The sequence below is a fragment of the Octodon degus genome, unplaced genomic scaffold, assembly GCF_000260255.1.
Source record: "Octodon degus isolate 3935 unplaced genomic scaffold, OctDeg1.0 scaffold00444, whole genome shotgun sequence".
Classification (NCBI taxonomy): Eukaryota; Metazoa; Chordata; class Mammalia; order Rodentia; family Octodontidae; genus Octodon; species Octodon degus.
Window position 1 is genome coordinate 393,222 of NW_004525020.1, and position 25,733 is coordinate 418,954.

General features: G+C 38.0%; 1 protein-coding gene and 1 pseudogene across 1 annotated transcript; both read right to left on the bottom strand.

Moving 5' to 3' along the window:
* Positions 1–6,108: 6,108 nt before the first annotated feature.
* Asb17 (ankyrin repeat and SOCS box containing 17) lies at positions 6,109–22,523 on the bottom strand. Its single transcript, XM_004648575.2, has 3 exons — positions 22,039–22,523; positions 9,716–9,995; positions 6,109–6,349 (listed from the first exon to the last, which is right to left on the bottom strand). Exons 1-3 carry the CDS (start codon positions 22,437–22,439, stop codon positions 6,143–6,145), a joined length of 888 nt encoding a protein of 295 aa, XP_004648632.1. The 5' UTR covers positions 22,440–22,523; the 3' UTR covers positions 6,109–6,142.
* An 848-nt stretch (positions 22,524–23,371) lies between these two features.
* Positions 23,372–25,733, bottom strand: part of LOC101587828 — a 4,141-nt pseudogene continuing 1,779 nt past the window's right edge.

Sequence of the window (25,733 nt, forward strand, 5' to 3'; positions counted from 1 at the left end):
ATGCAATGTGTTAATTATTGAAACTGTCCTACCAATTTGGTTTGAAACTGTCTCATTGTTATTTGTTTCTCAATAAAATTATGGAAATAAATAAATAAATAAATAATAAAAAAGAAAAAAGAAAAGCAGCTAGATAATTTGGGCTTGTGGCATGTTTCTAGAAGACACTAATGAGGAAGAATTCGTGTTATATTAGGAAAGAAAAAAGTGGAAGCAATGTAAGGCAGCAGTGCAACAGGCCGTGAGAGAAAAGCAGGCAGGCCGAGATGGGGCCAATGCAGGGTGCAGCCACCCCCATGCAGTGCACGAGCTTCCATTTGGGTTTGACCTCAGGGTTAGTTTTTATTAGAATTTTAAGAGATTTTTAAAAATCAATTAAAACATTTAATGCAATCATTGCATCCAACCAACTAATCCCTTTTATTTTATATATGAGATTCTGAAATAAAAAGTTTTATATCTTTTTAGAATTATATTACTTTTTCTTAAACTTTTTTGAGTTGTAGCCGAAACATACCAAAAGCAATTCAAATGAAGACATAATTATTCTCATTAAGAGGTGAATACTAGAGAGAAAAGTCATTTTTAAATTTTAATATCTATTTATTTTTCAGGTTTTTTTGCCTTCCTCTAAAATTATAAGTCATTATCTAATAATTCAGCCTTTTAACGTAAAGACTTTTAAAGTTTCTTCTTCACAGTTTTACATGAGAGGAAGTCTGTTTATGCCTGGAAGTAAAGCATGTGTAGACACAGGAGAAAGAGAGCTTATCTTTCTGCCTAGAATGTGCATTCATACTTTAAAAATTTTTTTTAAAAATGTATTTAGTAAAGGTCTCCAGGGTCTCACTATGCAGATCGTACTTGTAGTGATTTTCCTGTTTTCAGCCTCCCAAGCAGTGGGATTACAGGCACGCACCACCACACCCAGTCTCAGTTGCCATCTCAGCATGCCCTGGGAGCAGGGCCAGCATGGCAAGCTGGAGATTGAACCCCTGGCCTAAGCAGGCACTTTAATCCACTGAGCTATCTGGCTGGGCAACATGCATTCATACTTTGGTACCGCACTGTGTGCAGTGTGTTTTGACATGAGGATTTTGTCCCCGACCTCATTCTGCTTGGTCTTGATAACATACATGGCAATATGAGGTGGACTGATTCACATCTCTCCATGCTTTCCAGCCAAAACAATTTGTACTGTTTTGACATTCCGCAGGCCTTCCTGAATCAATTAAAGACATACTTAGGTGCCACTGTAATACACTTACTTCAGATTTTATATACAGTAAAATTAACTTTTGACATACAGTTTTATGAAGTTTTGCATACCTCTGTAACCCTAATTGCCATTGGTATGAGAGCATCCTGTTGTCACAAAGGATTCCTCTGGTATTTGTCCCCAACTTCAAACCACCCAGCACAGATGGTTTTGTTTTGCTGTAGTTCTGTTTTCCTTCAAGATGTCCAACAGATAGAATTGTGTGGTGCATGGCCTTATTACATGGCTCTCTTTCACTGGGATTTATCCTGTTTTTGTGCCTTTATTTTGCTGATTTGTTACACTGTGAGATGTGCCATTGTGTTTACCACTCACTTACTGAAGGACATTGGGGTTTTCAGTAACTATGAAGTTACTATGAACCTTACTATACAGACTTTTCTGGGAGCATACTGTTCATTTATGTTAAATTATAAGATAGCTGTGTCATGTGGTGTGTGTATGCTTAACTTCAACTGCCAAATTGCTTTCCTGAGTGGGTTACTGTTTGACATTCCCATCAGCATTGTGTGAGAGTTTTTCCTCGTATTCATAAGTCCTTGGCATTGCTGGTCTTTTTTTTTTTTTTTTAAGTTAGCCATTCTAATAGGTATGCAATGGGAAATGCTTTTTAAATTTTAAAACTATTTTGATAATTCTTTAGCCAATAGTGTTTTATTTCTTTTATTTCCTGAATTAGTTTTTAAGTTTCTTTCAGCCTCATCTCTGGCAGCACATTTTGGAATCTGTTCCTTCAAGCAGAAGTGTTTAGATATGAATTACTTTTAGAAATCTAGAAGCAAGTCTAACTCAGTATTTACTATGGGCCGGGTACCATATTAGATATTAGGAATACAAATGTGCGTGATGTCTAACTTTGAGGACTTCAAGTGTAGCAAAGAGAAAAAACATATTAGAATATACTGTATAAGTTATTTCAGGGGTGCAAAGAGAGTTTAAAGAATTAAACATGTTCGGTGTTTAGGAAGAAAGGGGCATTTTTTATAAAGGGATCTGTGTATGTAAAAGTTGAGAGATGAGAGCCAGTTTGGTCTCACTGAAGGCCATAATGGATATGAGAACAAGAGGTGAGCAGGGTGCTTCATAGCAATGTCCTCTGTAGCACCCTTCTGTCAAAATTCAGGTGTCTTTGTTGTTGAGAGTGGGCAGTGTGGTGGTAGTAGCGCCTGTGGGGGCTTGAAAGCTACTAAGCTTTCATGACAGACTAAGTGACTCAGATTAATGGGTGAAATGATGTTTTAGTGAAGGGAGTTGGTTATGAGTTGAATTTTGTCCCCTCCTAAAAGGATATGCCAAAATCTCAACATTCATGAGAATGTTATCTTATCTGGAAATATAATTGTAAATGTAATTAGATAGGATGTGGTCACACTGAAGTAAGATGAACTCCGTAATCCAATATCATAGGTAAGAAAATGGCCATGTGAAGACATGGAAATCAATGTGTGCAGATGGAATACTGGAGTGAGACATCTCCCTCCAAAAATACCAAGTATTGCTAGAAGATAGGACAATTGTGGAAGCTAGGACAATAGGAGAAGAATTTCTCTGTAGAGGAAGCAGGGTCCTGGTGACACCTTGAATTTTTAAATTTGAGTACTGTGAGCCAATAATTTTTTCTTCTTTTAGGCCACCCACTTTATGGTGCTTTGCTGTGTAATTTTATTTTTTTGAGACAGGATCTCCTTATGTAGCTTAGATTGTCCTTTAACTCACTGTGTAACCCAGGCTGGCCTCAAACTCATAGTAAACCTCTTTGTCTTAGCCTCCCCAGTGCTGATATTATAGGCCTGTGCCATGGGATCTTCACTATGGTACTTTAGGAAACTAATGCAGAAGGAAAGCAGTAAATGTAATTTTGGGTAACCAGCCATGTTGAAAAATATAGAAGTAGTCAGAAGCCCAGTAGGAAGACGTTCCTGAGCTTTAGAGGCTGTTTTCCGACCCACCCTCCATCTATAGGACTGAGTGACATTCAATAAAAGTGTTGAGTAGGCCCAATTCAGGATGCTTTTTGTAAAGATGGAGGTGGACAGTAGGATGACTATACAAAAACTTGCTGAAGTATCTTCCCAGACAAATTGCTACATCTGGGTTGCCAATTTGATGTATGCTATACTTAGATAGGCTAAGATAAAAGGAGCTCATTGGATTTCTTTACATTGATACATACTTTCAAAAAAATGTAACTCTTACATGTTACTAGTAAAGGAAAGATTCACATTAGTGTACAGTGTAATGATGAACTTCTTTACATTCGAGGTTAAATATATTCTCAATTCTAATTAAATGTATTTTTAATTATTTTTTTGAGAAACAAATAGCAATGAGATAGTTTCAAAGCCAATTAGTAGGACAGTTTCAATGATTAATACATTGCATATTGTTGTGTTCTTAGTGGTTATTCATAGTACAAGATGCAGACATGATACCCTGTCCACAAACACTATTATGACAAATCTTTCTATTCATTGAATTAAGAGAATGTAGCTATATATCTATCCTATTTTGAATATACAGATACAAAATGGTCCTTCATTTTTATCCTTTTGTTTAGTATTGTCAGAGATGGGTATTCCATTGTCATTTAAATATTGTAGGTGTGTGAATTCAGCAAAATATTCCAATATAGTCCAGTAGTCCATAATAGTAGTGGGTTATCCGAAGGACTGGCAATGCCAGAAGTTGTTGACTTGATCCTTTCACAGCTCACCATATTAATAAGGCTTGACTTTTTATACTTTGTTTTTTACTTTTCTGCTGGATGGCTAAATCAGGATAAAGCAAGACCTATATAACAAGAAATGTAACTTTTATATCTGACAAGGTCAGTCAAATCCCCTCTGGATTTATACATGAAATGCAAATTAAAACAACACTGAGATACCATCTCACCCAGAAAGAATGGCTATCATAAAGAAATCAACCAGGGTGCTGGGGAGATGGCTCAGTAGAATAAGTGCTTGCCGGGCAAGCACAAGGGCCTGAGTTCAATCCCTGGTTCCACCAAAAAAAACCAAACAACCCCCCCCCAAAAAACAAAAAACAAATATGCTTAGATAAAGAAATCAACCAACAACAAATGTTGGAGAGGCTTTAGGAAAAAGGAATCCTTGTCCACTGCTGGTGGACATGTAGACTGGTGCAACCATTTTGAAAATCAGTGTGGAGACTCCTTAGAAAACTAGGACTGGAAATCCCATTCAAATCAGCTGTGCTCCTACTGGGAATTTTCCCAGAGGAACTGAAAACGTCATGTCATAGTGACATATGTGCACCTATGTTTATAGCAGCACAATTCGTGATAGCCAAATTTTGGAAACAACCAAGATGCCCATCACCTGAGGAATGCATGAAAAAGATGTGGTATTTTTATACAATGGAGTATTACTCAGCTATAAAGAATGATAAACTCAAAGCCTTTATATTTAAGTGGATGCCACTTGAAGATATACTGATAAGTCAAATAAAACAGACCCACATGTGTAAATATCATATAGTCTCCCCTGTGTAAGAACTCAAAAGAAGAAATAAAAATAGAAAGGCATAACACAATTAAAAGGAAAGCGAGAACTTAAGGATTAAATGTATTTTTATTAAGGATCTAACTAAACATTTCTATTCTTTAATTCTGTAACATACTTGTATTATGAGAAAGCAAGAAGGAAGTAACTGGTCTGGGGAAATGGCTCAGTAGAATAAGTGCTTGCCCAGCAAGCACAAGGGCCTGAATTCAATCCCCAGTTCCACCAAAAAAAAAAAAAGGAAGTAACCAAGTTATTTAATTCCATGTCTCTGTTGCTTCATTTACATTCTATTCTTTAGATACCATGATGCTATCCAGTTTATTATGTAATCATCAGGCCAAAATGAACACTTGTTCTATGATTTGTGAAAGTTTTTGATTGTATGCAGATTACAAGTGGATAGTAGAAAGTGCTACTCTTTATCTGGCTTAATGATATACAAAGACAAGCCCTAAAAAGCTGTCACCAGGTGGGGCCAGATGCACTTAGTGACGAAGTGTAAAGCCTTAAGTCTCCTGCAGACTAGCAATTTGGCTGATCAGAGTGCTGGGCCAGTACACAGAACTTTATTAGTGATGATACAGCAAGCACCACAAGCTTTGTGTTTGTGTTGGTTGCACTTGTACTCCCCTTCACGAAATGGAAGGGTTCATGTAGATATATTCACTGTGGTTGTGTCACAGTTGAGGAGTCCTGAGCACAGGAAATTCTGATCTTTTATAACGAGCTTTAAGATAACCTGTTGACCTTTTCCCTAGGGTACAATATTACCTTTACTGTACTGTAAAGTAAGCAAACCCACTTTCTTCTCCAGAAAGAGACATTATCTCTGTCTTCTGAGATTATGCACAATACAAATAACCTTGATAATCTAATCTATAACAAATGACTATGCCTCTGTTCCTGATACAGGCAGAACCATCAGAGACCCATAGAGAATTGTCCTCCAGTTACCATCATTGTTTTACAAGCTCAATCTCATAGAGAGAAAAGTCTATGGGTATTTAAAAAGATCTACAATTTGTCTGCATAAATAAATTTGGAAATTTTCTTAGTGACATTAACAGTTTAACAGGTAACATTTTCTTTTTCATGTAATGCTGGATCAAAATAGATCTTTCCTAGTTGTATCATAGCATGCATAATTTATATCATTGTGTAGAAGGTAGAGACCAGAGTCACATCCTGACTAAAAAGTGGCTGTGAACAGCAAGTGAAAATATATTTTCTAGTGGAATGTTCGATCCAATAAAAACTTATCTGAAGTTAATAGTTTATTAACTTCCAAGCCATGCAGTGGTGATCATCCTTGAAGAACTTAGGATAAAAATACATATTAACTCTCTAAGTTCAGGTATTTCTGTAGACCAACAGGAATTTCAGGTGAAAATATTCCTTCTGGGAGCATATTGTTGATTAGTAGTTGAGTCCTGATGGTTATTCTGCAGAGATGGGAGAGTTCGCACGGATCCCTGTATCTTGTGGGGGGAATGTATTCCATCCAATCTGAGATAATTGGACGCCTCCCCAAACTCAACTGCATCTGAAGAGAAGGGAAATATTTCATTTCTCATGTTAATCATTGAGTTAGCTCAAATTATTGATACTTATTTTATTTAAATTCAGAATATAGATCTTTATATAAATATTTTAACATTTTTCTAAAGCATTTTCACTTGAAGCAGGTAAAGTACTGCCTCAGTTCATGAATGATCTTGTTTACAAACAATTCAGTTCACAAACAAAAGCATTCAGTAAAATTTTGCTTTGATTTGCAAACTCTGTACTGGGTGACAAAAAGGGACCAGAGCTATCTTCTCCATACAAACACAAACACAGCAGTCTTCCCCAAAATCATAAAACAAATTAAGTTTATAAACCGAGGTACCATTGTATTTTATCCTCATGTAATTCTTAATAATAATGAAGTTTAAATAATATGCATAAGGACCCAAAGCAAAGTTGTTTTATAACTATGAAAACCTACTCCATATATTGGGTAAGTTTTAAATTTAGATGGATCATACACGCACTTCATCAGTTTCTTCTCCTACAGTTCTCTTTGTCTATGTGGCGTACACTAGAATTCTCTGAGGCTGTACAAATTATCAGAACTTCTGATTCTCTTATTCATGGGATGGACACAGTATAAATGCTAAAATTCCCCAGATGGTGCCAACCATTGTAGCATAAAAGTTACTAACTTTAGATCTGTCCAATTGAAAAGATGTCTTTTGAGGTTTCAGGAGGCTGTCTTTAAGGATTGAACTGCAGAAGACAAATGTCGGAAGAAGGACTTGGGAAGGATATTGCTGTAGATAAAGGTGCTTCTCTGTGGACCCTGGGTTCTGGGCACCATGACACTTTTACTTAGCTAGTTATGTGTTATTTATTTAGACATCAACTACTTAAAGGGTATCTGATATATTCTCAATATTGTGGTAGGTGCCTGGGATACTTGATAGGGCATGCAAAATAGTTTCTTTTTAAATTTTAATTAAATTTGTGGACCTGGCCCTAGCTCAGTTCTTTAAGTGACTGCTTCCACAAAGCTGTCAGCTTCCGGTTGCTCTAGTTCGATCCCCACAACACTGCAACCAGCCAAAAGTGCCCTGAAGGCATTCAAGGAGTAAAAAAAGAAAAACAAAAAACAAAAAAAACCCTTATTCCTTAGGGGCTGGTGAGATGGCTCAGTGGTCTAAAGCACCTACTTAGAACAAGCTTAGCAAAGCACAGGAACTGTGGTTCAATCCCCCAGCACCACATGCCAGCCAGCCCCGCCCCCTGGCGGGCTGAGCTGGACACACACACACACACACACACACACACACACACACAAATAAAAATTTAAAAAAAAATTAATTAAATTTTTTTTGATGTATCTGGTACAGAGTCTCACTGCACATCTCAGACTTCTAATGATCCTCCTGTTTTCAGTCTCCCTAGTGCTGGGATTACAGGTGCGTGCCACCATGCCCAGACTCACTGGTCGGCTCAAACCCCAGCCCCTGGACTTCCTTAATCAGGCACTTAGTCTGCTGAGCTATCTCACCAGCCTTTTAATTTCATAAGTACATGTTTATAGTATATATTGATTACATTCACTCGGTGTTTTTTTTTTCTTTTTTTCATCCATTTCCTCTCTTTGGTCACCATTTCTTGATTTTCCTTTGTAAAAGATGTTATATTATCTATCATTTATTTAACTCTTTTGTTTATATTTTAGGTTTCTTGCATAAGAGAAATTGTGCAATATTAAAGCTTATTTGATTTATTTTACTCAACATTATGCTATTCATAAGACCTATCCATGGTATAGTAATAGAGATATTCAAATCCATATTTACAATAAAATCTGTGTGCTGTGATGGGGAGACTACTGGGAAGTGTGGAAAATAAAGCAGAAACAGGCCTTAGCATATTCTTTGGTCAGTTTTACATCATCCTTTGCTTTCTTGTTCAGTGCAACTTCACTTTACCTTGTTAAATTGTGGTTAACTGGACCCAGCTCTAATTCTGTGCCACTCAGATTAGTGACTTTAGTTAACTCATTCTATGTCAGTACTCTCCTACTGTTGTACCTCAGGAATAGCATTTAATGGAACTGGTTGAGACTTGGGGTTTATGTATTAACTGTGCAGGACTAACCTGGGACAAGAACTAAGCAGTAAGCAGATACAGCTTAATTTCTTTCTCTCTCTTTCTTTCTTTCTTTCTTTCTTTCTTTCTTTCTTTCTTTCTTTCCTTCCTTCCTCATTCACCTCTTCTTCTTCCTCCTTCTCCTCCTCCTCCTCTTCTTCTTCTTCTTCATCTTCCTCTTTTTTTCTTCTTCCTCTTTTTCTTCTTCTTCCTCTTCCTCCTCCTCCTCCTCCTTCTTCTCTTCCTCCTGCTCCTCCTCTTCTTCCTCCTCCTCCTCTTCTTCTTCTTCTCCTTCTCCTCCTCCTCCCCCTCCTTTTTCTTCTTCTTCCTATTCCTCCTCCTCCTCCTCCCCCTCCTCTTCTTCTTCCCCCTCTTCCCTCTCCTCCTCCTCTTTTTTATACCAGGGATTGAACTCAGGACCTTGCACTATCTCCTGGCCCTAATTTTCATTTTTAAATGGGTTCCCAAAAATTTTGAACTATTTGTTTTTCTTATATAGTTGACGTAAGTATTGGCATTTATTAAGGCATTAAAAGAACTCCACAGAGTGATATCTCTTATTAATTTCTGAAGTTACTTCTTTAAAGATTAGGAGAACTGCTGTCCCTTAGTAATTCATCTAGTCTGAACTTAGGGTAACTTCTTCTCCATTAAGCAGTTATTTCTTGTTACGAGAGGGCATCATACAACTTGGTGCTGAAACTTGCAGTTTGTTTTGAAAAGTAGACATTGCTGTGCATGGTTGATTTTTTTTCTCTAAATTTAGATTATTCAAAAAAATCTGATTAAATAAAAGTTTGCCCCATTTCTGAGACATTACAAATTGAACAATTAGTTTAAGCCTTTCTATTTCTCAGATTGCTCAAAATTGGGGATTTTGAGTGGAAACATCTGTTTCTTAGTTTGTGTATTTTGCAGGAGAAATACAGCCCTCATTTTAAAATATTCTATTGAAAAAAAACTTTGTTAAATTCTTAATTTATTTTGTTTTTCAGAGACACAAATCATGATAAAAGCTTATGCTATTAAAAAATGCTAAAATATATCTATTTAACAACACTAAAATAAATTTAACTTTTAAAATTCTAAAGTAAAGGACTAATTTTTTAAGACAATTTGAGTTGTGTCTTTTAATCAACATACACTCAATGATTGATTTGCCACAGCATGCAATCTATACATAAAAATTAACTTTATTTTTGCCTCCACAGTTTCGTCTTAAAATTCATCAGCTGTTGAGTGGAAGACCAAATAATTATGATTTGCTTACCTTTATTTCCTTGATTGAAATGTCAGAAAGGACTCTGGAACATAGCACTAAGCATGTTTTGGCATCTTCCTCAATGTCAATCAATTCGTGATCAACCATTATTCTCACCCGGGAAGGGTAGAGTAATATTGTTAAGACGATGTTGAGAGGGTCCTTCTCTCTTTCTAAGATTCCATATTGCAGGAGTATTTTTAAGATACTAGCCTGTCTGGTCTGAGCTACGTAAAGTAGAGGTGTAATTCCACTTAGTGGGCTTGGGCAGTAAACTGGTGTGAAGGTTCTGCAAGTCAAAAAAAAAAAAGAAAGAAAAGAAAAGAAAAGAAAAGAAAAGAAAAGAAAAGACTCATTAAATAGAGAAGTAAGGGATGTAATGAGTAATTTGAAAATAGTAATATTATTTTAAATAATTATCTTAACTTTTAATATATAAATCTAGACCAAATTGAAGATTAAAACTTCTACTAAACATTTAAACTCTTTCTTTACATTTGTAAAAATAAGCAAACAAGATTTGTAGTTCATGGAAAATGATTATATTAGTCATAAAAGATCTTTATTTCTCACTTGAGAAATCTATGCTGATTAAAAGAGTAATATAAAACTCATGAATCTTTTGGAAAATAAAATGGAAAGAAACACCTTTTTGTATTTCATTTTATTACTAGAATTATGTGTATGTTTTGATATCTTTCATTTTGCTCTAGATCATAAATGAGCTTGAATTGAAATTAAAGATTATATGAAAAAGAAGTAAATGCAGTGACTTTAATTCTATTTTTTTACTTGAATAAAATTAGAATTGATATTCATGGATTTGTGAAATGTGAATTATGGTTAGAGTTGTATCAGATCCCTCAAGAGAAGAATTTTATTTTCCTTCTTCAAAAGTTTTGAGTTTCATCTAAAATATTCCTGTTCTCAGAATATGTCACAATATGGCTAGACCTGAATATATTTCCTCTCTTAAGATAGAAAATTTTCTAATTTTTCTGAAAATGTTTTCTAATTTTCAGTTTTTCCTGATGTCATGTAGTGCTTACAATTGTTTTACTTAATGCTTTTATACTTACTATTGAGCTGGTCAGTTATAAAGTAAATATGGTAGTGGTATCTTTGGTCATAAGGACTTTTATCTTAACAAGCTTTAACTCTGCCAAGTACTATGATTTTAGGACTAAGAAGAGGAATTTGATTAATGATCTTGTCTTTGCAATTCTCTTAACAAAATAATAATATATTCTGCAAACTAGCATACAAAGTATATATAAGTACTGGTTTTAGACTGCTATGCTGATTATGAAAAGGAGAACTTTAGAATTGCATAGAGTAAATTATATTTAATTAAGATGATAGGGAGCATGGTATATGAGCAGGGTGGCAGTCTAGGTTCTGTGTTTTAGTTCTCCTGACTAGCTCTGCGATCTTGGGTAGACCAATGTCTTTAGTGTCTGTTTCCCTATGTACTTATGTACCACTTTGCTTATTCTTTTATTAACTATGATAATTTATTTAACATTTGTTTGTCCATAGTGTGATAACAAATAGCTATACAGAAATGAAAGATTCAGTCCTCGGTTGTTATCATCTAGGAAATAAAAGACACAATTTCTTATGACTTGGACTTGAATCATAAATCCCTGCCCCAGGAGCCCCCCCAAAATAAACTTCAGGTTGAAGCCTTGGTATGCAGCTGAGGAAGCTGATGAGAGGTGTTGGGAACTTTAGAGTGAGCCTGTGTGGAGGAAATAGGTCATTAGCAGGCGTGGGGATACTGAAGGGGATGTTAGGACCTGGTCCTTCCTTCTTGCTTTGCTATACTGTGTGCTCCCAGGCATGATGTTCTGCTACACCACAGGCCCCAAAGCAATGGAGTCTGTTGATATGGACAGAAACCTCTCAAACTGTGAAACAAACTAAACCTTCCTCCTTTTCAGTTGCTTATCTCATGCATTGTGTCACAGCCAATGCTAGCACATAGTTCAACATAGTCAATATAATGTGATAACTGTTAAGGATTGAAGCACGCCTGAGGTACCCTGGAAGCACGGAGGGCAGTAGCACTTCACTCCTCCTGGAATAATCATTTCCAGTAAGCAGTTAAGGAAGTAAGACTTGTAGGATTAGAAGGTATTTTCTAGCAAAAATGTTTGAAAAGAGTGTTTTAGGCATAAGCATACACCTGCATTAGAGGATTACTGTATGTGGGCCAGCCACAAAAAGAGTTTTGCATTATATGGGTTATTTTAGATTTCAAAAAATATGTATTTATTTGGTGTAGGGTCTCACTATAGCTCAGATTTGTAGTGATTCTCCTGTCTCAGCCTCCCAGCATTGTGATGACAGGCATGTGCCACCTTGCCCAATATTGGTGCCGCTCAGTTCGGGCCCAGTATGGCATGGGGTATAAGGGATTGAACCTGTGTCCTTACACTTGCCAAGCAGGTGCTTAGACTGCCAAACTATCTCCCCAGCCCAATTTTAGATGTTTTATTTAAAGAATTCTGCAAAACTAAGAAAAAGGTGCATCTATGGGTAAAGCAGAAATGAGGATCCTGGAACCCTATTCTTTGCTAGGTCCCTGTTCAGGGTTCCAAAAAGTCTAGTTGGAAAATCACTAGGCCAGCTACTTTAAAGTTTTATTGAGTTCTGAAATGCCAGAATTTTGTAATTTTAAAAAGTATTGTGAAAGACATAGATGTAGACAAAGATTTAATGAACAAAATCCTCATTGCACAGGAAATACTACAAAGAATCAATTTTTTAAAAAATATTTTTTAGGGAAGGGTCTACAGGGTGTTCAGGGTCTCACTACTAGATCAGACTCATAGTGATTCTCCTGTTTACAGCCTCCCAAGTGCTGGGATTACAGGTGCCTGCCACCACACAGTCTCAATTGCTGTCTCAGCTCACCCTGGGGGTTGGGCTAGCATGGCAGGCCAGGACCTGCTTGCAGGCTGTTTAATCTGCTGAGCTATTTGGCCAGCCCTGTAAGGATCAACATTTTGATCTCATCTTTCAGCAAAATCACCAACAGAGTGGTAAAGACAACCCACAGAGTGGGAAAAAATAGCTCATTGTTCTTCAGACAAAGGATTGTTATCTAGAACAGATAAAGAATTGAAAAAAATTAGACCTCCCCCAATTTAAAGACCTAATCCATAAGTGGACATCTGAAATGAATAGACACTTCTCAAAAGAAGTACAAATGGTAGATGATATATGAAAAAAATGTTCAACATCGTGATCGTTTGAGAGTTGCAAATCAAGAGTGCTGAAATTCGATCTCCAGAAAGGATGGCTATTAAGAAATCAGTCAATAACAAATTCTGATGAGGCTGTAGGGGAAAAAGGAGCCCTTTTCCACTGGTGGGAGTGTAGACTGATGCAGGCTGTGGAAATCAGTGTGGGAATTTCTCAAAAAGCTAAGGGTAGAGGTTCCATTTGACCCAACTACTGCCCTTCTTGGTATCTTTCCAAAAGAAGTAAAAGCATCATGCCACAGTGATATATGCATAATCATGTTTATAACAGCACAGTTTGTAGTATGTGGAAACAACCCAAATGCTTATCAACTGATAAACAGATAAAAAAAAGATGTGTCTTTTTAATACAATGGAGCACTTCTCAGCTAGGTAAGTGGATATTTCTAGGTAAGTGGATGCACCTCTAGACCACACTTTTAAGTGAAATAAATTGGACACGTGTAAATATCAGATTGTCTTTCTGGTGTAAGAAACTGAACACCAAAATTCAAAATAAAATAAAATAAAACACCAAAATAAAAACCAAAATTCATAACATATATTGTAAAATAGGAAGAAATTGTTCAAAAGGAAAGGAAAGTGGGAGGGGGATAAAGAAAAGAAAACAATGTAAGAAAAGGACAAAATGGAGACAATGCTTTGTAATTAGGAGAAGAGAGGTTGAAAGCAAGGGAGGAGAATGGGCAAAAGAAGGGGACTAAGTATATCATGTCCAGGTACAAGTACCCTGTGATGAATATGATCATTATGTATATCCAGAACGTGCCAATTAGCTTAATAAAAATCATAGTGCAATGCAAAGTACCATGTTAGGAATCAACTTCTTAACTTTGCCACCGGTATTCTATGCACTTTATGTATGTATGTACCTGTGCATTTGTCTGCCCTATCCTCGTTCTCTCCCAAAATCATCTCTAGACTAGCATTGTCCTGGACGCCTCACCCTTTTCACAAATATTTCCATCAAGTATCCAAAATTGATTCTTCAATTACTTCTCCTTCTGCATAACTAGTCTTCGACACCTGCTTTCCCAAGTCATCGAGCTCTTTAAACTTTTCATTTTGCATTGTGTATATTCTTCTCCTTTTTCAATTAGAAGACAAGTGTACCTCATTTTAGAAGTACTTATTTAGAATAGAATGATTTGTTCTAATAGTGTTTGTAAATAGGATCACAAGTCTGCATCTTGTACAGCAATTAACCACTAAGAAGAATATATGCAGTCTATTATTTGTTGAAACTGTACTTGCGATTTGATTTGAAAAAAAAAAAAAAGAAATACTTATTTAATGAACTTTTTCGTGAAATCTTCTTGGATGACCTGGAACTTTCTTTTATTCCTCATGGGACTTGATACATACCTCCCTGTGGTGGGTTACTTAATGGTCAGCTTAAGTGGGAAGGCCCAGCTGAACTGGGTCCGCGTGGTTCTGGGCAAGGAATCCACCTGAGGATTGCTGGAGGAGGCCATAAAGGAGAGCAGGAGGGAAAATTGTATGCAGCTGACTTTCCTGAAGAAGCTGAGTTTTGGTGTTTTTTCTTCAGAGGAGCTTTGGCTGCTGTGTTCCTTCAGGAGAGCTTCAATCCTTGTCTTCATCTTGGACATCGTCTCCTGGCTTCCAGGGTGGATGCACCTGCTGGTGCAGACTTTCTAGCTCCTGCCACTGGCCCTTGGGCATTCTGGTGCAGATTCTTGGCACGGACTTGCATGAGACATTGTTGCGGGCTGCAGGGCCTTGCAACGCTCCTTCAGGTCTCCAGTGTGCAGACAGACAGACTCTTCTACCTCTGACTCTCGTAAGCTGGCTAGTGTGCTCCCTTAAACTCTTTGTTTTCAAAAGCCTGCTGAATACCTATTGTTTGTGATTTATTTTGTTTGCTGTTTTTTGTAGCACTGAGGAGTGAAGCTAGGCCCTCAGCCTGCTCAGCAGGCTGTTCATGTGCTCTGAATGACCCTTTGGCCCTGAATACTTTTCCTTTTTATTTTTCTCATCTTGGTTGAGTAAGAGGATCTGTGAAAGTCTCAGCTCCAAAAGGATAGTAACTTTTGTCTTTTACTACTCTATTTCTGCTTGTCTAGAAGACTGCTGAACTCACAGCAGCAAACACTTCTTAATTAGAATTTGGTTTCAATTCTAATAAGAGTTTTGGTGATGTGCAGCCATTTGATCTTTCCAAAGTCAGTGTAGTGCATTTGGCTTGACAGTTCTCAAGATATTTGATGTAGCCTCATAAGTATGGCGATTTAGGAAATTTAGGGGACAAGGTATACCATAGTCATTGTTACGATTTAGAAATACCAGTGATTCAAATATATTACATTGACATTACCTTTAAATTCATTGAATGACTTTTGAGAAATGTTAAAAACATGACTAAAGCTCAAGTAGGTTTAAAATGAGATTTAAAAGTCTAATCTGTATCAACATGACATATGATTAATACCCATGTTTAAAGAGTATAGTCTATAAACTAAAATTTGCTTAATCTATACTGACAGTTAATTATAACAGCATTTATATGGATGGAATGAGGCAAGCAAAGCAAAGACTCAGTTTTTAAGAGTGAGGTTAATGAGCTGAACCCTCGTATCTCAAAACCTGTCATGTGTACTTAAGAAGTAGGCTGTAATATTTCCACATAGGCATGCAGAGCAATGATTCACTTTTGTAGTTATAATTATTTTGAATTTTTCCTGTGCATTCTCCTCTGGCTTCTAGCTAACCAATTTAAAGGGTGCTTCTCCATAATAATTTTTTTCCTGTACATAGCACAGACGTCCTTGCAGCTGTGTTTTCCTTTTTCTCAGTTGGACACATCTCCATGTCACCCACAATCTGCTTGGCTCCTCCTCAGTCCCCTCCCTGCACAACATCCTCTTTCCCTGCTCTTAACACCTAAGACCAATTTTTATTGTCATTTGACTAATTATTCTCAACTGCTTTCTACTCATTTATTTGAAAAGCCATTGAACATGTAATACATGCCATGCACAGTGTTAGGTGCTAGTGAATAAATAAAAGGTCTGTGTTGTCTGGCTGGTGTTATAGTGAAAGACGACTACGTAAATGATAAATAATAATTATTATATAAAAGATTGAACATAGCAACCAAGTTTTATATGTGAGAAGGTGGTGAGTACTGCAGAAAACAGAAAAAGCAGAGCAAGAATGGGTGTGCTGGGAGGTGGGGTGGAGACACTGTTTGCTAAATAGAGGACAGTATAAACGAAAGGTGGTGTGTGGACAGAGACTGGCAGGAGAGAACAAGAGATGCAAGGCAAGAGTGTGCCTGGAGTGATGAGGAATAGGGGGCGGTGTTGTCTTTTGGGGTTTTGAAAAGGTAACAAGATGGGACATACTTTTTATAATAAGATTATTTATAATAGTCACCCATAGAATCATATACAAAGAGAGTACAGGGAATCTGTCCACACACTAAAGACTAAAGGACCTGGCTGTGGGCCTGGATCCCATAGCATTGTCCTGTGTGAGCCCAGATAAGGACTTAGAGCCCGTAACAATGCCTCCTATGAGTCCAGCTGGAGGCCTAGAGCCCATGACAATGTCCCATGCAGGCCCGCTTCATGGATCTGCACTGGGAAGGCCAAAAGGTCAGTGGTAGATGATAGAAAGTCTGTGCCAGCAGGCTGAAGGATCTGAACTGGGGCCAGGAAACAAAGCTCAAGGTAAGCACCAGAGCTCCCCTGAAAGGCACCACAGCTGTCCTCAGCACCAGCGAGGTCCAAACTCTTCTGACAGTGAGGAAAGCCAAGTTCTCATCAGGAAAGCCAACACAACAAGCTTCTCCAGGAGACAGACCTGTGTGCCATCTTTGCTTCTGGAGCCAGAAAGTGATGCTCAAGGTAAGGACCAGAGCTTCCCCAAAATGAACCGCAGCCATGCTCAGTACCAATGAGGTCCCAAGACTCTCCTCTAATGAGAACAGGCAAATTCATCACAAATGCCAGCATGACAAGATAATCTAGCAAAATGGCCCAAGAAAACCAGCAGCTTGCTAACAGCACCCAACAATGTCTTAACAGCTCCCAATAGCCTCCCTAGCAGCTTCCAAATAGCTTCCCTAACAGCTTCTTCTCCAGTTCTTCCTCTTATGCTGCTGGAAACCATCCTCAGCTGGGCCTTCCACACCCAGCACCACGTTCAGTTTAGCTGGGTGTAACAAGTTGACACTCTACCACAGGCTTTGTGGCTGAAAGGCTGAAGAGGATCAGGGATAGTAGGGAAGAGGACAGAGGAGATGAGATGTCACACCATGAAGTTTTCATGGATGTGTGTAAATATTTCACTTTTCACCATAAATAGATGGGAAAAAGAAGGGTAAGAGTGTAATGTGACCTGCCCTTTGTTCAGAATTTGCTATAGAATGGAAGGAAAGAAACCACTTAGCTCGGAGCAAGATGACAGCGGTGCAGTTGACGATAGCCTGTAAATTGTTTACAGGTGGGACAAATACTGTACTAGAGTAGATCTTGGAAATACTACAAGAAAGACATCAGGAATGTCGCTTTATATCTAGCTGCCTATCTTAGTCACATGGGTAGTTGGCAATTCTTAGGCAATGCAGACTCATATAAACGAAACTGATACTGACCCTTATTAACATGGATTTTGTTTTTGTTTTGAGGATTGAATATGGAGCCTGCACACTGAACTACATCATCAGCCCTTTCTTATTTTTTTGAGATAGGGTCTTTCTGGGTCACAAAGCTCCCAGCCCATCCTTGATCTTGCAGCCTTCCTGTTAGATCAAGCCTATCAGAGTTCTAGGATTATAGATGTGTGCCACCATGCCCACTGTCTGGTGATATCTCAATAGGTTTGTGACACAACCATTCTGGTAGGCTATTGCCACTCAGTATAGCAAAAGGGACCTTGCAGATGTGATCACGACAAGGTTCTTGAGAGGAGATCACACAGGTGGGCTCCACAAAACTGCTTGGGCAGTTAGAAGCATGAGAGAACAATGGAGACCGAGTCAGTGAAGGAGACGCCAGTAAGATGACGTCTGTGTGAGCTTTAGGGGCAGGAGGAAACTGCCAAGGAACCCAGGTGGTCTCTCACCAGTGGCAAAGCTTAGAGACAGAGTCTCCCCTAGAGCTTCGAGAAGGGGCCAAACCTGATTTTGGCCCCAGAAGATTTCTGACCTATAAAATCATACATTCAACCAGTAAGTGTTTGGTGATTTGTTGCAACAGCAATGGAAACTGATACAACCACAAACCAGTCTCCAAATTGAGATCTCTGAACACTTTCTTCTCTGATTTTCCATTTCTAACTCCTCTGACATACTGTTTCACTTTAAAATACCTTCTTTATTCTTCTACTGCTTCTGCTTCAAATTCTCATAACTTTCCTTTCTAATTCTGAGATCAAAGGGTGGTAGAGTTTGGGGCAGATGGTGTCTGAGCGGAGTTATCTCTCCCCTCAGAACTACTGTAAGTACACATGTCTGAGCCAAGCAAGCCACCATGCAGGCTGTACAAATGTGACCTCAAGGGATTCTTCTGATCATGTCTCTTTTCTTCTAACTAGTTTTCCTGCTCCTGCCATCTGCCTTCCCACAATTCGGTCTTCAGACGGGGACTGGCACTTCTTTCCAGTGTACAAGTTTGACTTTCACTGAACATCACCGTGATGTTAGTGTCCAATTCCTCAATATAACCTATAGAGGGCTGGCCAAATAGCTCAGTGGATTAAAATGCCTGCAAGCAGGTACAGGGTCTGGGGGTTTGATCCCCGGGTCTGCCATGCTGGCCCTGTCCCCAGGACACACTGAGATGGCAATTGAGACTGGGACAGGGCCAGCATGGCAGGCCCGGGGATCGAACCCCCAGACCCTGTAACCCCAGCTCTTGGCAGGCTGTAAACAGGTGGATCACTATGAGTCCAATCTCTGACTACTTACAGTCTGTCCAATGGTGACATTTGAATGTTTCCTATAGGTTTTTGTTAGTCTACCTACCTCAGGTGCTATGTAAATACTTCATCACTGTAATAGGGAAATTATCAAACTACCTTATGTACAGAATGGGATGACCAAAGCATGATGTTCTTTAGAAATAAAGAACACCACATAGTAGGAGAATTAAGGTAATTATTTCGAATACATAACAGTTCTGTTCATATTTTGAGATTGTTCTGTGTAGGAAAGAGGGAAAGTACATGTGCCTTTGTAGCTCTAAGGGCAGAAACAGAGCAATGGAGGCAGATTTCAGCATACTATGAAGAAGATGAATCAAATAAAACTGTATCAAAATTCACTGCAACAGAATCTTTAATAAGCACTTGCTCTGTATCAGGCATAGTTCTAGGAACCGAAGGGAAGTAGTAGTTGAGGCTCCTGCTCCCTTGGAATTTACTTGCAGTGGAAGACAGTGAACAAGCCAGAAAAAAAGAAATAATGGACAGCGACTAAAAAGATCAGTGATCAGTGCCGTGCAGAAAGTGAAACTACAAGACTGTGATGATGACAGTGACCTCTTTAGATTTGGTGACCAGCAAAGGCCTCTCTGAAGAGATAATATTTACACTTTAGTGCAGCTGATTAAAGGAGCTAGCCACAGGGAGAGCCAGGGGAAGAGATTTTCAGCCTGCAGGAACAGTTATGATAAGACTGCAAGGCAAGAATAAAACTTAAGAATAGCCAAGAAGCAGAAAGGTGTAGGGCTGAGCTATAAAGATCAAGAGAGGGTAACATGAAACTTCATCTGTGAGAAACATTAAGGGGCCAGGCATTTAGTTTAACCAAAAGGGGTAATGTTTGATACTATTTGTAGTGGAAAAATTGGAGAATTTTAAGCATGGGTGATGTGAGCTATTTTATGTTTTCCAAAAAGTGATGCCCAAGTCAAAAATAGGTTATAGGGATTGGGAGACTTTGAGAATCTACTGCTATATTCTAGGCTTTGTTTGGATTAGAAATGGAGGAGATGAAAAGAAGTAGAGCTACTATGTTTTAAAGTCTAGCTAATGTGTTGGTGCAGGAAAGGAAAGAATCAAGAATAAATCCCACATTTTTGCCCAGAGCAACAGAGACTCTGAACCAAGAGGAAGTTCAGGGGATAGAGCAGGTTGCAGGCAGAGGAAAGGAAACACAAGGTCAATGTCCTGTTTTATTTGTGCTAAGATGGAATCAGGTAGACAGCAGGAAGAGTCTGGAGCTGGGAGGAGAGGCCAGGGCTGTAGATAAGTCACTTGCATGTGCCTCAAGTGCTGGCACAGGTCAGCTCTTTGGGAAAGCATGTAGCTGGGAAACAGAAGGACTGCAGACAAAGGACCAATTGATCTCAGGCAAGAGTTCACTCACTGTTTCCAGAGTTGTTCCAGCGGGGACCAGTGAGCACCACAAGAGGCTGCTTCTCAGAATAAATACTTGCCCATGTTAATTCTCAGCCTCCATTCAAATCTAAAATCTTAGGTTTCTGGAAGATCCAAGTCATGTTGTGGTACAGAGAACTGACCTATAATGAATTTTACACTGCAAGCGCATCCGTGTCAAAATTTACGAATGTCCTTTAAACCACTGGTTACCGGGGCCTGGGAATTCCTGGACTTGCCAAGCTTGTTTGAGGTCCTGGTTGCCACCCTTGGCATCCTTGCTCCACTTCAAAAGTTGTCAATGATCCTTTGTGGTATTCTACTTTTTTTCATTTATTTATTTTTCCTTCAATTTCCCTCCTCCTGCTCCAGACTTAATCCTTTTCATTTTTTTTTGTCCTTCCCACGGGCCTGCTGAGGCTCATCTACCCATTACTTAACCCAGCCAGTGGCATTTGGCTTTAGAAATTGCTGATCTCTGCTGCAATTGCACATATAATGATTTCTCAAAACAACAAAAGTACTATTTGGAGGTTTTATTTGTTGATAGTTCCAAGCCACAGTTATCAGTCCATGCAGTTGGGTAACCATAAGAGAGAACAATCCCCTGGTTCTTCAGTAGCATGGTGATATATAATTAAGAAAAATCTATTTTGGGCAGAATCTAAGCTGGTCTCATCTTTATCTGATCCTATCTGCTTTTTCTTTACCTTCTCCTGTCCTTGTTCACAGCACGGTGCTGTGGTCATAGCAAGGCAATCAATAAATATTTTATTGAACTAATGAATAGATGCACCTTTTCTAATTAGACTAATTACTAAACCCAAAGAATAAATTGGACTTAGCACAAACTAGGCAAGTAACTTCAGGATGTGTATTACAGACTCTACAAAGAGGTCACATGGAGATTTTGTTTTCCTAAGACCTTCAGTAGTAGTCACTGGGGAGACTGAGAGGTAAAGACTAAAAATTTGGCCTTGTAACAGATTGCATCAGGGACCTGTTTTTATTTTACTCAGTTTCAGAGAATCAGAGTCAAATTTATCTGTGGTTTTTTTTTTTTAAACAAGCAATGGATTTTTTTTTGCTGTTTATTTATTTATTTATTTATTTATTTATTTATTGTGTGTGTGTGTGTGTGTGTGTGTAAGGCCAGCAGGGGGCAGGGCTGGCATGTGGTGCTGGGGGATCGAACCATGGTCCCTGTGCTTTGCCAAGCTTGTTCCAAGTAGGTGCTTTAGACCACTGAGCCATCTCACCAGCCCCCAAATTTATCTGTGTTTAACATAAAAATGGAGAACAATTGTGTTTAATAAATGCTATTAAGTGAGGATGTATATAAATTCTGAATTGTACTTTAAAAGTCAACTTATGTACACAGTTTATAGTCTCAGTGTTCTCAAAGACGAGATCACGGCATGGCATAAAAGGAAGTGCCTGCAGAGAAACCTGCATTGCCTAACACTACATTCGATGCAGCACTGGTACATAAACTGCCCAGAGAAGGAGCCCTAATGATTTCTTGGCAAATATTATTACACTTACAGGTAACATTTAATAAATACATAGTGATTTGATAAAGGAGTGGACAGATGAGCAATTAGACCAGTAAGATTCCTGACCCATATACAGCCACTATTCGTATTAGTTGTAGAAAAAAGTAGTGTCTTCTCCTAAAGATCGCTTTTCTTTCTACGGTAAAACATATGAGAGTATTACCTCCAAATCAGTGCCAGGTGACAACTTCTGTCATGAAGATAGTCCTTTGTCTTCTTGAGAAGCAGTTCCACAAAATCAGGGTTACCTTTTCGGGCAAAAACCCAGTACAAAATCGTATTCACACATATTTCAGTAAATTCAAGATGAAAGCTTAGTTCAAAACGGTAGCCTGATTTTTCCACAAATGCAATATAATCTGTGAGAAGCAGGTCAAACCCATCCAAGTCGACATACCTCAGGATCTTTGCCAATGTTCTGTAAATCCTCGGTTCGTAACAGTGGTATCCCCACTGACCCAAAAATTGCAAGGAGGGTCTCTTAATAATTTTGTCAATGAGATGGCAGAACAGATTGCCATTTGGAAAAGAAGTCTTATGACATAATTTGAAGTGCTTACTCATTGTTTCCGAAGGCAGCAGTAGTAAAATCAGTCATGTAGTAATCCTCCAGTTTCATGTTTTGGTAACATGGTTGGCTTTACTCTAAGGAAGGGACTCTTTAAACTGAAGCCTGAGAAATCTGACATGAGACATTGCCAGAAAGTTCTGTATGACACAACAATAGAAGTGGTTCAGTCATCATCTTGGGTTATGATATGTAACTGGTGACATCTGAGAGAGACATACTGGGCAGAAATGGCATTTGGGAAGGCTAAGGCATAGTGACTTTTAACTTTCCAAGAATTCAGTTCAAGCTATCTGTATGTTTTTCAAGTGCTAAAATCATAGTTTATACATTACCGAACTAAATAACATGAACATACATTTATTATTTTTGTAGGCTGTAATGTAAACAAATAGATACCTAAGTACCATTGCTTTTTGTTCTTGTTTTTTAAAGAGAATAAAAAAGAGTGAAAGAAACCATTAGATGTGATACAGAATTTCACTAAACACAATGATAGGGATTCAATAATAGTTGTTACTGTACGTATTGTTGTCAACAAATTAGTTGTTCAGATTACCAGATAGAAGCATGCAAAATTGGTCAAAAAATTATAAAAGATTAAAAAGAAAAAAATTCAACCATTAGCAGCTCCTTTCAATAGACCAGCAGTATAATTATTTAAGCTGTCATATATATATATATATATATATATGAAAATAGAAAGGGAAAAATTTATATACATATAACTTTTTCTATTTTCTTTCTTTTCTCCTTACCTCATCCCAGTTCCTTCCCTTTGAGCAGTTTCTTTCCCTTTCATAGTATCTGTTGTACCTTTCAGATTTTATTTACTGTCATTGTTCTCATGTTCTGCGTGAATCCCCTTCAATTCTTATAGATTATTTTTCTTATTATATGTTGAGACCCATTAGACTGATGAAGTAACTCACCACTTGGCACTATATTCTTTCCTAGAGAGAAAGTGTGGAATACCATATTAAGCACAATTCTGAAACTTTTAGAACTTTAAATATTTAAAGATCATTCCTCTATAATCCAGGCAGATATACATAATTTAGGAATGAAAGGTATTTAAAGCTTGGTATGGCATCCTTGCCACCAGTAATATGAAGGTGAAATAAGTTACGATTGTTTTATTATGTAGTAGCTTAATGTTTCAAGCACTTTTCTAGGCCAGTGACACTAATCAGTTTTAAATGCAGCAAGCTTAGGGTCTGTTTTGTTTTGCTCTGTGTTAAGACATGATCTTGCTGGATTGCCCCAGCTGGCCTTGAACTCCTGGGCTAAGTGATCCTGTTTGTTTCACACTCCCCAGTCACTGGGACTACTGGTTCTACCCGCACACCCACCTTGTATGTACTAGCAACTCCTTTCTCCTGTGATATAAGGATTGAACTCAGGGATAGTTGAGCTACACGCCCTGTGCTTTTCTATCTTATTTTAAGACAAGATCTGGTAAAAAGCCTAGGCTGGCCTCTGACCTGCGATCTTTCAGGCTCAGCTTCTAAAGTAGCTGGGATTAAAGGCCAGTGCCACCCCCACCCCTGGAACACGTTGAAAGCAGTTAGGAGCTCTCTTTGCCTCCTGTATATCTTTCTTTAAATCACACACATAATTTCTCCTTAAAAGAGGAAATTGTAACTTTAGGTTTCCTATAATATACTGCTATCCGTATTGTAAGCTCTAAACTCTTTCTTACCACAACGACCTAATAACTATTATCATCTTCCTGAAAACCAGGGGTTTTGTTGGTTCTCTATTTTTCTCCTTTTTTCATATCTTTTGCCTCAGAAGTGTATTTTTGAAATTGAACCAGTTTTATTGATTTCTTAATAGCACAATACATAATTATGTTTAACAATTGAAACATTATAGAGCCAGTAGAAATCTCCTCCTGAGATAATTATGTTAGCAAGTTTATGTATAGCCTTTCAAAAGTTTTTGTGCTTTGGTACAAAACACAAAATGTAAGTACGTATATTATTATATACTTTTTATTCTTATACAAATGGGTTAAAATTACACATAGTTAATTCTATGAGTTGCTTTTTATTTATGTGAAAATATATTTAGGGCACCTTGCATGCTCTATCTAATGATAGCTTTTAAGTGCCTCTTATGTACCAGCGCTGTTTAAAGTACTTTGTACATTCATTCTTTTAATGTCTATGATTTCTCCACAGATACAAAAATAAGTATAGAGTTTCTTGGCAAAGAGTGGACTACAGCAGGTTGGGGCTAGAAATTTCATCTCCAGTCTCCTGCTTCTCAAACTCAAAGCTGTCTTTTCATGTTATAGCTAGCTTATGAATACAGGTCCTCAAACAAGAGCTCTACGGCTGTATATTAACAAAACAGAAGATAAGCATACCAGAGAGTAATGCTGTTATCAAGTAAGAGTGTTTCAGAATATATATTAAAGCAATAATAATATAAATGGATTGTTTGAATGGGTTATTTCCCCTATTACATTTATAATTTTAAGATCAATAAGCATATATTTTCTGTAGTCATAGGAAACAAATCATACTCGTTTTGAATATAATAACCAAAACATAGTAAACCAAAGTTGGTGCTCCATGGTTCTTTAATTTAAAAAAATTATAGTCACTACTGATGAAAAAGCTAAAAATATATTTAGTAGACAATTTACTGGTTAATAATATTGGCCAAGATATATTGAGTTCTTTATGTACGTACTAGGCAAGTAGTGCTTTATTTGCATTTTAAAAATTTGGTTCTCATAATTCTCTACTATGATCCTCATTTTATAATTAAGGGACCTGGGGTTTAGGTGGGCGGTGTAACCGTCTAGTCAGAGGTCCCCAACTAGTAAGCAGCAGCGATCTGAACTGCCGTGCTCTTTGCCTTCACGCATAGCTCCCTTCCTGTCATGGTGCACTATGATACTTATCCAAAGCAGAGCTCACCCCTCTGAAGGTCATGGAAAGATCCCAGTACAATCCTTAGAAAGACACTGCAAATATATTCAGCAGCATGTATAAATGCCCTGGTTTAAAAGTGGTATGTACATGTCTCAAACGTTTTATACGAATGACTAAGACATAGCAAGTTTTTTTTTTTTCAAATGACTTAGATTTAATCATAGGAAGCAAACTAAATGGAAAGCTTACAATAGAGAAGAATTACATGTCAGTGCTTTCTGCAAACTGAGCTGGGACAGAGAGGGACTGGGGGCTGCCCCTCAACCTGATCCCTTCCAAACAAAGACGTCCACAGTGTTCCTGGCACACTGGCTGAGGAAAAAGGGAGACTGCTGGTCTGTG

Excerpts from the sequence above, each read along its gene's own strand:
- Asb17 (XM_004648575.2), bottom strand. The coding sequence starts at position 22,439 with ATGAGTAAGCACTTCAAATTATGTCATAAGACTTCTTTTCCAAATGGC. Across the intron at positions 9,996-22,038 it reads CACCTGGCACTGATTTGGAG|AACCTTCACACCAGTTTACT; the intron begins GTAATACTCTCA and ends TTTGACTTGCAG. Across the intron at positions 6,350-9,715 it reads TTTCAATCAAGGAAATAAAG|ATGCAGTTGAGTTTGGGGAG; the intron begins GTAAGCAAATCA and ends CCTTCTCTTCAG.